This window comes from Mercenaria mercenaria, chromosome 11 (genome assembly GCF_021730395.1).
Source record: "Mercenaria mercenaria strain notata chromosome 11, MADL_Memer_1, whole genome shotgun sequence".
Lineage (NCBI taxonomy): Eukaryota > Metazoa > Mollusca > Bivalvia > Venerida > Veneridae > Mercenaria > Mercenaria mercenaria.
Window position 1 is genome coordinate 43,172,454 of NC_069371.1, and position 13,630 is coordinate 43,186,083.

At 33.3% G+C, this 13,630-nt stretch overlaps 1 protein-coding gene across 2 annotated transcripts in view; it reads left to right on the top strand.

The window, feature by feature from the left end:
• The window catches only part of LOC128546159 (uncharacterized), a 31,204-nt gene extending 21,001 nt beyond the window's left edge, over positions 1-10,203 (top strand). The window contains exons 11-13 of one of the 2 annotated variants that reach the window (XM_053517267.1): positions 90-1,690; positions 6,587-6,774; positions 7,671-10,203. In XM_053517267.1, the coding sequence (XP_053373242.1) occupies positions 90-226 (137 nt within the window). In that variant the 3' untranslated portion in view covers positions 227-1,690; positions 6,587-6,774; positions 7,671-10,203. The remainder of the gene's footprint in view (positions 1-89; positions 1,691-6,586; positions 6,775-7,670) is intronic. The other variant, XM_053517268.1, reaches the window with a different exon arrangement.
• The last annotated feature ends 3,427 nt before the right edge of the window (positions 10,204-13,630 follow it).

Below are 13,630 nucleotides of genomic sequence, written 5' to 3' on the forward strand. Positions count from 1 at the left end.
AACTGAACAATTTTACTTTTTTCTATTCTAGATGACATACATATCTATTCGATGACACGCTTTAACTTTGCTTTTTTAATATTTTATAGACGAAATCTGGTGCGACAAGGAAACTATATTAACAATGCTTCGACCAGGATCAGCATTGACTGGCGGTACAGACTTGAGACGAAGTATGTCTAACGAAATATTTGCGTCAATCTGCAGTGGAGAAGAGGCAAGATAATATAAATTTAAATTTGTTAATGAAGTGTTAAATCTTATAAGAATGTCGTGTTTCCTTAAAAAAAACCGTTAAAGAAAGACGTTGCATGATTTGATACCATAACAGCTGTCCGCATCAAATATGTCAAGTTTGCAGTTTGCAGAAACTGTACAGTCAGACCTTTAAAGAATTCTATTTAGTAAAGACACACATATTCATAATAACAAGCTTAAAGCGTAAATGCACAAAATTTGCGCTTTACAGCATTATCTTTTTCTGTCTTTAACTTATTTATGCATGGATGAATATTGGCAAAATATAAAAACAAGACTAGGAATCACGTACAAACTCAAACCCGTATCTCTTTGGTTATGGTCATAATCGGAGGTCATATTTTCTATTTAGTTTTAGTCCCGGCCATATCTTTTTTTATATCAATTGACACAAACGTTCGCTAAAACTTACATTTTTAGCCCAAAGCTCAAGATCTCACTTAAGATTTGAAACAAATGCTTATAATGTACACGAGGCTTATTACTTCTAATGCCGTACAAATATTTCATTACGTTACTTGTTTGCCAAATCGTGTTAGGTCGAAAATGTTATTGTGCGTGGTAGGACGTCCAAAGAACTTGGCCCAAATGATCATTATAACAGTACGTTTTGTCACGGGCAAGAACCATGCCGCCAGTGCAAACATAAAGGACTAACTTGGACTATTTTCCTATTTAACTTTAAGCTGTAACATTTGTTTGTGTCAGACCCAGAACTATATCGTGTTTACTGGATTTTCGAAATACACTTCTGCATCTTTAAATTACAAACTGGGGTTTTAACGTTTTGTTTGTATATTGATACTTCTGCATCTTTAAATTACAAACTGGGGCTTTAACGTTAGTTTGCGTATTGATTAGTATGACGACTGTTTCTTCCTACAAAGTACAAAACAAGTACTTTACTTTAACGTCTGTTTGCTTAGCTTAATAACTCCGAATGTTCTATTATAGATTATAAAACCAACAGGTCACAAAGAGAATTTTCTAAGCCATTAATACAGGGAACCAGACTAATGTCTTATTTTTCTGCAGCACAATAGGGTAGACATAAGTTAATGTTGTTTAAGGAACAAAATAAAACTGATATCACGGGATTTAAAAGTGTGTAGCTTCTAGAATCTTTTATCAGTAACGTTACTGAACAGGGTCACGAAAAGAAGCTTAGTTTGGTCTTACATATATCCGCGCATTATTTTAATTGCAAGGGTTGTCACATTTTAAATTTAAAAGATAATTATCATCTGGCTTTTCATATTTGATAAAATCATAGTTTACATATTTATCATTTTAAAGTTAGAGATATTGGCAAACGCTTATTATCAGCCTCAAGAAGACACCAAGGCGGCCATTGAGCGAGAGCTTTTTGTTCAAAGAATGCACGTACAACGTAGAGAAGCGCTGGAAAGGCTGGCGACAATAAAAAATCGAGGTAAAAAGCTTTACTTGCATTAGCAGTCACCTGTATATACCGTATCATGTCTAAGAACAGTCATCTTTACGTTTAACTTTTGGAATTCTCTATCAAACAAACCTTTATACAGCTGACACTATATAAACTGGTTACTTATTAATAAAAAGATCACCAGAATACCCTAGCATAACGGTCACTAAAAACCTTATAAAAATCACAGCATTTTCCTCTTACCTTAACTAAGTAAACGAATTTTCACATGCTACACTATTCTAACAGAACCAAAATTTAATATCTGTGGATTAATAATTTTTATTTTTTGTTTGAGTTAATATTTTGCTAGCAACAGGCTTAGTTTGACCAAAAATGGCCAAAAAAATCGAAATATTCTTTTTTATCATCAAGATGCATATAAGATCAATCCTTAAAACATTTAAAGAAAAACATTATTAAACCATTTTGTGATTATTAATAGTTAGTTACCTATTCCCGAAGAAGTAGAAGAAGCTATTGTAGTTTAGAAACGGCAATTGCACCAGTATATTGTAAAAACGTGTATACATAACTGAAAACGTTTAACTTTGTATCAATTTAAAGTGACATAATAAAACATTTGTACATCATTTGAAGTAATAAGCATCGTGTTCATTATCAGCATGATAATGATTTAGACAGATTTGATTCTTTACATAGAAAATTCGCCCGCTTAACTCAGTAGGGAGAGCGCAGATCTACTTATCTTGGGGGTCGCGAGTTCGAGCCCTTGGCGAGGCGTATGTCCTCCGTGACGATTAAAAAAATCAAACAAAAACAAATCATTTGTCCTTAACCGCCGATTCATGTGTAGAAGTTGGCAGTTACTTGCAGAGAAACAGGTTTGTACTGGTACAGAATCCAGGAACACTGGTTAAGTTAACTGCCCGCCGTTACATAACTGAAATACTGTTGAAAATGGCGTTTAACCAAAAACAAACAAACAAGCTCTCGCTAATGGGTCAAAGATTTATAACTTGAATGCCAGGAGTAGATCATTCATTTTTCACGGAGCCTAGACGTTATAAAGCTAGCGCTTATGTGATTTTATTTTGTCCTGTCTGCTTATTAGACATTCAAATCATTTGGCACAGAAATGCACCATTGCAAAGAAAATAGCTTGACATATAGTTCCAAGGCCTAGACGGCCATACTAAGAGGTCAAAGGTTTTATATCTTTCCTTTTCTTGTCAGGTCCAATTCTATACATGCACAATATTTACCTTATACAAATAGGTTGTTACACGCAAGACTAAGATATCATACACAACTAAAAAGGCATGATCACACATAGAGTTGAAATTGAAAAAGTTTCGGATAGTAAAATAACTGTGCATAAACATTTTCTATCTCAATATATTTCCAAGATTAACAATCATAGTTTAAAGGTCAAGGTCAATTTAAGATCATAGTTTAAGTGATTTTATACACTGGTACTTCCATGCCTGAAATATCTCTCTTTTTGAACCATGTTAACATATTCATCATTAATAGCCAAATATAATTATGTATACATTATTTTGTGGCGGTGAGAAACCAACTTCCTAATAAGCAAGATTACATAAATGGTTTGTAGATGTTTATGTTAGGGGACACATATTATTTGCATCGGATTCTGCAGTATATAACAATAAATAGTAATAATTCTAATTACAATCATTTCGAAATAAGATAGTAGGAGTATGAATAAAAGAACTTGCGATATATCACAAGTATTTATTAAGTTCGTAAACCTATTATATATTCTGAAATTTGAAGTGAATATCAAACATGTTTTTTTCCATTACTTTGAGAATTTCATCAACCTGGGAAAATATTACCATGTAATGTCTAAATTGGGATGAATTGAATATTAACAAAAACATACAAAAATGATGGACTTGTCCAGTGATAACAGCTTTGTACTTCCCTAAATACTCATACAAAAGCCTGCCAGAATGTTATAAACAGCAAAAGACCTAAACAGTAACAACCATTTGGGACTTTTTAAGTTTGAAGTTGCAGTCCCCATACATGCACTCTGTAATTCTGTGGGTAACCGGTAAATAGGTATTTTATAGTGTGTGTGTGTGTGTGTGTGTGTGTGTGTGAGAGATAAGGAGATTCTCACTTTTCAATAGTTTGTCATTGCGAAATCATAGCAAAGAATGTTCTGTACTGGTTTCCATTTGTTTAACACTTGGACAGAAATCTTTTTATTTTCCAGCAGTTCAGTACGTGAACAAATAAAGTGTTCTGGCAATCATTCGTTTTTTTTTCCATGTGTAAATAGTCCTTTAAAACTTTTGACAGAGAGTTTTCATTTTCTAGAACTCTGAAATTATAATATAAAAATGCTGAAACTATACGTGTTTCCAATTAGACCTTTCTAACGTAAACGTAATTACGAAACGGAATACTGAATTCGTAAAATTTTAGGCTAATTTGTGGTCTAGGGGAGACAATTTCATCCAATAGTAATGCAATAGTATCTCCCTTAGACCATTATTTGAAAATAATATTTACGAATTCAGTATTCCGTTTGCGATTTACGTTTACGTTAGAAAGGTCTATTAGTCATTCTCTTCTCTTTAATGTTTTTAAATAGTTAATATTCATTTGGACAGAAAGCTTGGCATTTCTCACACCTTAATAATTACGCAACATTCTTAACATATCTAACGAAGATTTTTTTCTCTTCTCCATTATTATTTCCAAATTTAGAATATTGTAGGGTTTGTACATTCTTTGACGGATACGGTCTGATATATCTCATAAATTTATAATTTAATTTCTTAATATGCAGTTTATGTGCTTTTTAACTATTATTTACTTGTATGTATGATGAAAAGTATATATTATGTCACTTTCTTTTCTTGTGTAACAAAGGCTTTCAAGTTCATAGTTTTCTACATGAAACATAAATTTATGTTGATTATTTTCATAGTCTTTTTTTTCATTTCGCTCAGAGGTTGTTGAAATATATACAGAATGAAAGACAGCTATAGAACATGTTTCTACATTCTACAAATGAAATGATAAGATAAGATTAATTAATTCGGTTGCAGTGATTAAGCTAATTACTAATAATTCTTCGAGCAAAGTAAGAAAATATTCATTACCAGGATGAACATTTCGTAGTTTTTTTCTTGCCAATGGCATTATGTCTGAATTATATACGCCGTTGAATTTTCAATCAATTTGACACAAACATTCAACAAAATGACGAATCAGTAGCTGCAAACAACTGCAGTTTAAATTTTGTTATATCCGTTCTTTATTACATTGCACAATAAAGAGTAAGGAACAATGTATTATCTAGAAATTCTGCCTAAATTTTATTGATTTAGACCCTTTGCTATTTGTCCTTTTTATCTGTTTTTATCACCTTTCTAAAATAAGGCGACCCTATGACATAATTACTGGTTTGTCAAGCAACCCTACATGTCATGTGTAATAGTTATAGTATGTGTGAGAGTGTGTTACCAGGATATATCAGAGCTAGGGGTACATCGAGGGTATTTTTCTCTGCACATATCGTCGAGGCCGGTAGGCCGAGACAGATATGTGAAGAGAAAAATAACGAGATGTACCCCTAGCTCTGATATATCCTGGTAACACACGAGCACTACATATTATAACTGTTTTATCGCATAGTTTATCATTAAAATTTATATATCATTTTCATTTAAATTTGTTTATTATTATTTTTACTATTTTGATTCCCTTTCTGCGCCTCGCTGACTGAAACACTAAAACTTCTGTTTTAGAAAATGTGTTCCCCAGATAAAAGTACCCAACAAATTTCTGCATTGGTTTTAAATCTTTGCATTTCATTGGCCAGACATATTGTAAAACTTGTTGTTTTGTTTGTAAAAAAAATCAAAGAAAAAGAAACATTTGAGAAATCTCAGAATTTCATATATTTCATGTATTTCTGAATTTGGCAATAACTATCAAGTTTTTGAAATATTCTAGTTTATTTATTCTTTTACTTTATAAATGTAGGTGTTTGTGACAATTCTTTCTCTGTGAACTGTAAATTGGAGCTAAAATCATCTTTTCTTTGAAAGGAAAAATTTATACTCCCTTGATAGGACCTCAATAGAGAAAAAGTGTTCCGATATATATCGGAACAGTTTTACTGTGCTGATATATATCGGAACACTTTTTTTCTTATGAAACTCCATAGAGATTTCCGTGTTGATATATATCGCAACAGTTTTGTATGATATCAGCACAGTTTTGTAGTAATAATGTGTGTTACTATGTATAACATGCTGCAAAGATCAAAGGAAAATTGCCGCACTATGCGATAAGATTTAATACTAGATACTACAGAATGAGAAATAAAGCATATAGTAAAAAATGTACATTATTACAATACTGTTTGATAAGGCAAAATATATTTACCTTTTCCATTAAATATTTTGTAGAATAAATACAGTTTTAATCTACGATTTAGCATCGTTCCGATTACTTTTGTATTCTGGAAGCACATGGAACTCTATCCTGGGTTGGTTTATAATCAACAAATCTTTGACCTAGAAAAACTTAAAATAAGATCTATACACGGTTTCTTTTAGTCAAGACGCAGTATCTAAAATCATAACTCAATAATTGAATAAATTCAGTAAGCAGCCTAAACGTAACAAGTCTCGGTGATATATCCTTGTATAAATATACATTGCGTATATATCTATGAGGAGTTTATATATAAGGTTCTAGTGTTGGTAGTGTGAGAAGTACCTCAAAACAACATTTTTCAGTACTACTTACTTTTCACTACATTCAAGTACTTAATCATCAAACCTGCTTTTTAATCATAACACATCGTCTTTACTGACACAGTTTCATGTAATCCAAATGTAGTTATGAAAGCAATTTTTCATTATTATACAGAGGACGACAAAAGCGGCATCGAGTGTCTGAGAGCAGTGGAAAAACATCTGAAATACATCGAAATTCAGTTCGAGAGGATCAAGGACTGTTGGTCAGAGGTGATACCTGCTCTAAGATTATTGAAAACTAAAGAGCATATAAACACTTTCAAGATGTTAGAAATGTGGCAGAGAACTAGCTTGCAAAAGGTTGAGTATTACCATAAGGCTTAGTGATTTATTTACTTAACGTCAAACATGATCACTTTTCCCCATACTCATTTCAAGTGAAATATAGCAAACCCGAGGGAATGGACAACCGTAAGATAATTAGATTTCTGTCCAATTCCTGTATATTATTCATGTAATTACTTACAAATAAAGTATGTTTAAACCAAACTCATGGCATTATAAAGTTTAAATCCTGTACATTTTCTAGGGATTTCACTTTAATTAGTAAAATCATCTCTGAACACAACTTTGCGCAAAACACAAATTTTTTTTTTTAAAAACCTGTTTATACACGACGTCGCTTGACATACCAACACCAGATTTTCAAATAATGTATCTGTCTATTCTCAACGGGTTTTTTGTGTGTGTGTGTGTGTGTGTCCAAATCTTGAACGACGAAGATCTGATCGGTACAGGTTCGTCCAAAGAACACAAAATCTAGAGCCATATAGCAGTGAGTGTATGAAAATGTGCATTATTTAGAAACAGACAGACGTACCATTTTATGTGAGTTGGCCAATGCATGGCCAAAAAGAAGTAAATGTGTGTACTTTACTTTTAGCATATTCATTTAGTAAGTACGACAGGGATAGAGTAATACACACTAGATTTTAGTACATTTTGTAATTACATAATGTAGCTTTTATAATGCTTTAATGTGGCATGTAGTTCTAAACAGATGCTTTAAATTTCCGTCGGAGTAACGTGTGTTGTTAATAATTCTCAAATTTATATATATTTATAATTCAGGCTTGTGAGTAATATTTTGCCAGCAAACGACGTCGACCTAATAGTATATCTTTAATTAAGTTTGAAAATGTAAAATTACGGTTTCGTTTATTGATTTATTTGTTCTTTCGTCTTGTTATCTCCAGGACTGGGAATATGTAGACGACTTATTTTGGGCTTACATCAAAGAAAACGAAGGTGGCATTCCAAACTTATACAGATTCGTCTCAGAATCTAGAACAATTAATCCAGTCAAACGTCGGCGGGACTTGTTTCTCAAAATCGAAAAAGAAATATCTGGAAAATCTCTTTCTCAAGATTGAGACAAACTATTAGACCAACATACAGACATTGGCGTCAAAGGCAAAGACAAAATGTTCTCTGAATAAGATATATCTGGAACGTCTTTCTCTTCAGATACAGGCAAACTTTCAGATCAACATACACAGATCGGCGTCAAAGGCAGAGAAAAAATGTTTTCTTGTGAAGAAATATCTTAAGCGTCTTTTTCTTCAGATTCAGGCAAACTAATAGATCTAGATACAGACACTGGCGTAAAAGGCAATGAAAAATGTCTTCTGGAGAAGAAAAGCTGAAAAAAAAGCAAATATTTTTTTTTATAATATTTTGTTTATATAAAGGAGAAATGTCGAAAACTGTCCATAATGTAAGAAATGGACGAATCGAGGTGAAACGTGCCGAGATTGTTCAATTTTGCACATAATGGATACTTTGAGGATTTTCTCTGACTTAAAACATGGTCCTAACAAATATGTCAAGAAAGTCGTGATATTATCGAATTATTGTCCTCTTCAAGGCAACGACAATTCATTAATGTTTGTCTCTGTACTAATCTAAAAACATTCAGATGGAGCTAAAATTAAATTGCATATACAATATTATTGCGATCATAAGTTTTTTAACATTGCATAATGATATTTAGTTTTGAGTCTTCTTAGAAAAGTTTAAAATATATCCCGTTTTGTTACATTTCAATGTTTAAAAGTGTCCATAGACAACTTAAATCTTACTTGGCCTTATAATACATGTACGTGTGTAAATAGTTGCCCATGCTTTGTCCGTGCTGAGTACTGCACTTTTATATTGGTTAACTAATGTAAGACAATGACGGGAAACATTAAGAAAAATATTTGTTTTTTCAATTTTATGTCTACCTCTGAAATCCTATTTTTCATATGTTGGGGAGGAAGATTGTTGCTTGATTCAAATATTTTGCAACAGAATTTATGCATTTTTGTGTTCCCCATTTCTGTAGTGTGGGTACAGTTAGAGACGAATTTGTCTGTCCGTCCCATTTGCATCATGCATATTTGACCAAGAATCATCAAACCTCATATGACTGCTTTTCAGTATGTGAAGCTGTGCACCTGATGTTTTAATTGGGAATTCATCCCGCCAGGCCAGAGCTATGGCCGTTGACTTTGTCAAATATATACCAAAAAGGCCTTTAATATTGTGTCGCATGTATCTCAGAAAGTGTTTGACCTAGGATTATGAAACATTACAGGAATATTATTCAGCATGTGAAGTTGTGTACCTGGCGTTTCTTTGCGATTTCTTCGGTCACACCAAAGTTATGAATCTTGATTAAGTCCAAAATATGCATAAAGGGTATGCAATTTTGCGTCGTATTTATCTAATTAATTTTTGATTTAAAGTCATAAAACATAAGGGCATCGTCATATAGTATGTGAGATTGTACACTTGGTGTTTTGATCGAGATTAAACTTAGCATGACCAGAGTTATGATCCTTGACTGAGTGGAAAATACACATAAAGTTCTAAACATTTTATGCTGCATATGTCTAAAAAATATTTTACTCAGAGCCACGAAACATGAAACTATGTACAGTGACAGGAAAGGGGACTTGTATGCTATGACCAAACTTCTAGTAATTCCATCTTTTTCAAGAACAAGATAAAATATGCATCATTGTGAAGGTCTCCATGAATTATAGAAGGAAGTTCTTGAACTCTGAAAACATCCTAATAATGATGTAAGTAAAATAATGTATTTTTGAAGGAAATCACACAAAAATTGCAAGATTATGTTTTTACAAGACATTTACAACCATTTTTCTTGTTATGTCACTTTAATAGCTTTTATGAGTAACTCCAACATCATAATTATATAATACAAATGCAATTTTAAATGCATCTGATGTTTGGAATTTTGACGACAATCTCCAAGCTATAACATTCGGAAGAACTGGGCTTCTTAACCATTAATGATGAAATTTCAATTAGTATTCAATTTACAAGAAAATTACCCGAATCACGTATGTAAGATTGTCGTGTTGTAATAATGAGATATTACGGCCAAATGTTCTCGTAATACAGAATCGTGTAGTAAAACTTTCTTTTCTTTTTATTTGTTTTTTAATTTGCAGCTGAAAGGTAAAATTACACATTTCTAGGTAAGGTTTCAAGAAATGTCTGTTATAGCAAAATATTTCACCAATTTCAAACGCGCGCTGCATGAGAAAGATATGTATGCAAACTGAAAAAATAAAGGAAATTTATGTTTGTGTACATTACTTGCCTATTGTCAGCTTCTTTCGTCCGTAAATGCCCTACAGGGTGTATTTCTGTGGTACGTTTCTAAGGCGAAAGAGGGGTATGCATACTTCCTTTCTGACAGTTGAAAATTTAAACTTTTTGTAACTACTTGTTTAGCGTATTATTTGATTTTCATTGTTTCTGATAGACTAAGTTTAGGTTCAATTTTTGTCAAAGTCATAGGTTCCCCTTCAAAATTTTTATCACAGCTATCCATTTCTGTATATCGTTGCAGTTTATATTACGGAACTTAATCATGAAGTCTTTGAATTTCATATGTTAATGTACCTGGTCCTCTCAATGCACAAGGTTTTTACTATATATGTATATTACCCTGCGAACTGGCCACTCTTAAAGTATCCATTAATTTAAGAATGGACAGTTACATTCTATAATAATGGATAGTTAAAGTAAAATAATCGCGTTGTAGAGCGGTATCGGTACAATAACCTATATACTGGACAAAACTAACAAAGGATAACGTCACAACCGTGTACATTTCCTTTCTATACAGCCTAAAACCGCTTAGTTTTAAATTTACTCATTAAAATGCAGATGAATTTATGTCCTACATAAAGATGCTTTGTTTTTTAAATATATCAACCAAGTAGATTCTGAAAGAAATTAAAACTGAGTACGGTGATTCTTCTCCATACAAACCACCGTTTATGCGTGCGTAGGTAAGGATATTTAATAAAAGGAATCTACAGTTCGAGAACTAGCTCGTGTAGGGGGCCTTAAAACCATAAAACGTCAGCATACACTTGTAACATTATTGCTGTAGCAGCCAGCTATTGTACCTAACGACTCGAGATTATACCGTTTCCAAAGTAGCTGCATCAGTGTGCATTTTATCCTAAAGTGTTTATGATAAGCTGACTTTAAACGTGAAAGGCATATTCCTCATTTTTGACTAAAGAGCAAAAATCTCAAAAGGTGCAATGTTGCCAAATCTTCTAAAATCTTCCAAAAATGCAGTTCTCAAAAACGACGAGACATGGGTATATTATTTCGAACCTAAAAGGCGAGAAAACAGTGGCTTAAGAAAGGGCAAGGACGTACAGTTATCGCAAAAAAACTTGAAGTTGCAAACTGTCAGATCTATTTACTGCAAAGTTTTACAGGGACGTGTACGTTATTTCTCTCACAAACTGGTTAACGGGTCATCTGCGCACAAGAGAAATATTGTACAACAGTACTAACAGGACCGGCAGACCCAGTAATAGCCGCACCCTCTATATTCGCCCGACCTAAAGGCATGTGTTAGTTTATATTTCCTTTGCTAAAATAAAAGCTAGCCGGGCGTTGCTAAAATTCCAGAAGCGTCCTTGGTAGCGCAGTGAATCTGTCAATGCGTATTCTACCAAAGCAGACTACTCTGTGGTTTTCAGGTCCTAAATAGCACGGATGGAAAAGTGCGTTTCTGTTTACGGTGAATATTTTGCGGGAGAGATGTGAGCAATATGCTTAAATTCAGGTTGTTTCTATACTTGCTATGGACAGTCTTAAAATTTTCTGAATTCCTCTTATATCTTTGTGCTTTTTCTTTCATTTACATAAGAGAATTAACCTTTCAGCAGTTGTATGTGGTGTTTAAAACGTAAAGTACTTTCCTTAAGAGTAATTTTAGAAACTACAACTATTCAGACACGTACCAGTTTCCTGTATACCGGTCAAGTAAAATGACATAAAGCTGACCAGAAAAAGTCACATCGTCAGGAAACAGTGAAAGCTAGAGCTAAAGCAGCAATCTAGGGTCACGTCGGCCATTCCAAAGAAGAGAATCACAACAGGCAGATGGATAAGTCGGCAGGATAAATGGAAGCAGAACAGCTAACAGAGGCTCATTCACGTTGAGCAGTCTACAGTGGTCCAGTCATGTTGAGCAGTCTTTAGAGGTCAAGTCACGTTGAGTAGTATACAGAAGTCCAGTCTATAGTTGTCAAATCACGTTAAGCAGGCGCGTTGTCACGTCGGCCAGTCAAGAAGAATAAAAAAAGAGTCTAGTCCCAGAATTCAACCTGACGGCCAATGCGTAATACAAGACAGACCAATCCAGAGTTAGACGATATCCAAGGGCTGCCTTCAGGTAGTCCTTTCCAGAATATATTATAGGCAGGTAGATATAAATTAGGTAAACTAGATTAAAATGTCCAGTCATGTCGCATATAATATCATATTATTTAAAATCTTTCCGTGTAATACGGTGATATATGGTGATATACCTAAATTCGAAAATAATCATGTTTCTGATGAAGCCGAGTTCAAATATTTCCCGCGTTGTACAAAACAATGTTAAATGATAGTTTATGCTATACTTATACTCAAAACATGAACACACCTTCATTTTCAAAACGTGTTTAGAAACATAACGGCAAAATCTGGCTACTGGATTTCGTGCTTGTATGTATACGTACTTATACTGATCAACGTGTTTAGTCCGTAAAATAACTTATCATATCCAGTTATAATATATTGGACGGCCACGTTGTACGAATGCTAATCGTTGATTAAAAGAGATACAAAGTTGCCTTTACCTGTATTTTATATTTCAATTTAACATAATCTATGATGTTATTGTTATTAAATTCTCCTGACATAATATGTTGTATAGCTAAACAACTAGATCGCCACTTGTTGCTATGAAAACGTCTATACGTCATATGCTGCATACGTTGATCTGTTCGCGTAAAATCCCGGAAAGTTGAGCTGATGTCAAAGTATGTCGAATTTGGCAACATAAATGAACAATTTATAAAAATATGCAACAGTATTTAAATCTGAGTAATATTTCTATCTACATACGTAAATGAGCGGTAGCAGTCTGTTTAATTCATTAAGGTGTTTTATCTCATCATTACATACGGCGATTTCAACATCTGGGGCAAAGCGGACACAGAAATGTCGGTGTAAGATTATATAACCAAAGTAAACTTTAAAAATACTATATATCATGCTCATAACATATCCGTATCATAATGATTTGATAGTCGCTGATGTGACAGGTGGATGTGAAATGATAATCGCTTTTAATTGCTCACTGAGACTAAGCTGGTGTGATGTTTGTACCGAGACCTGCTTCGTCGTGCCATTATTCTGTTACATTTTTAAAATGGACTTGTTAATAATCCAATTTGGGCTTTACCACTTACTGTTCAAAGCGGAAAGTGCAGAAAAAGACTAGCCTGCACGGATACTCTGATCTGTGCCTGCACCTGTCGCAAAGTCAGAATCGCTTATCGCCGGCAATTCTAAAGTCTTTTTTCTATACCAGAGGTTATGGTAAAATAATCAAATAACTCAGTTTGAAAGAAAAGGCAAACATATCAATCAAATTATTTATTAGTTAATTATTTATAAAATTAGGACAAAGTATTGTAAGATAGGGTTTTTTTTTGCAACAGGAACGTAGCAGACTTAAAACTTTAACTAGCAGTGAAAATGATGTTTTCTTATACCAGCAGTAGCAGGTTAGAAATGATTTAAAATTGTAATCATTGTTCCTTCTGTCTTACCTTGAATATTT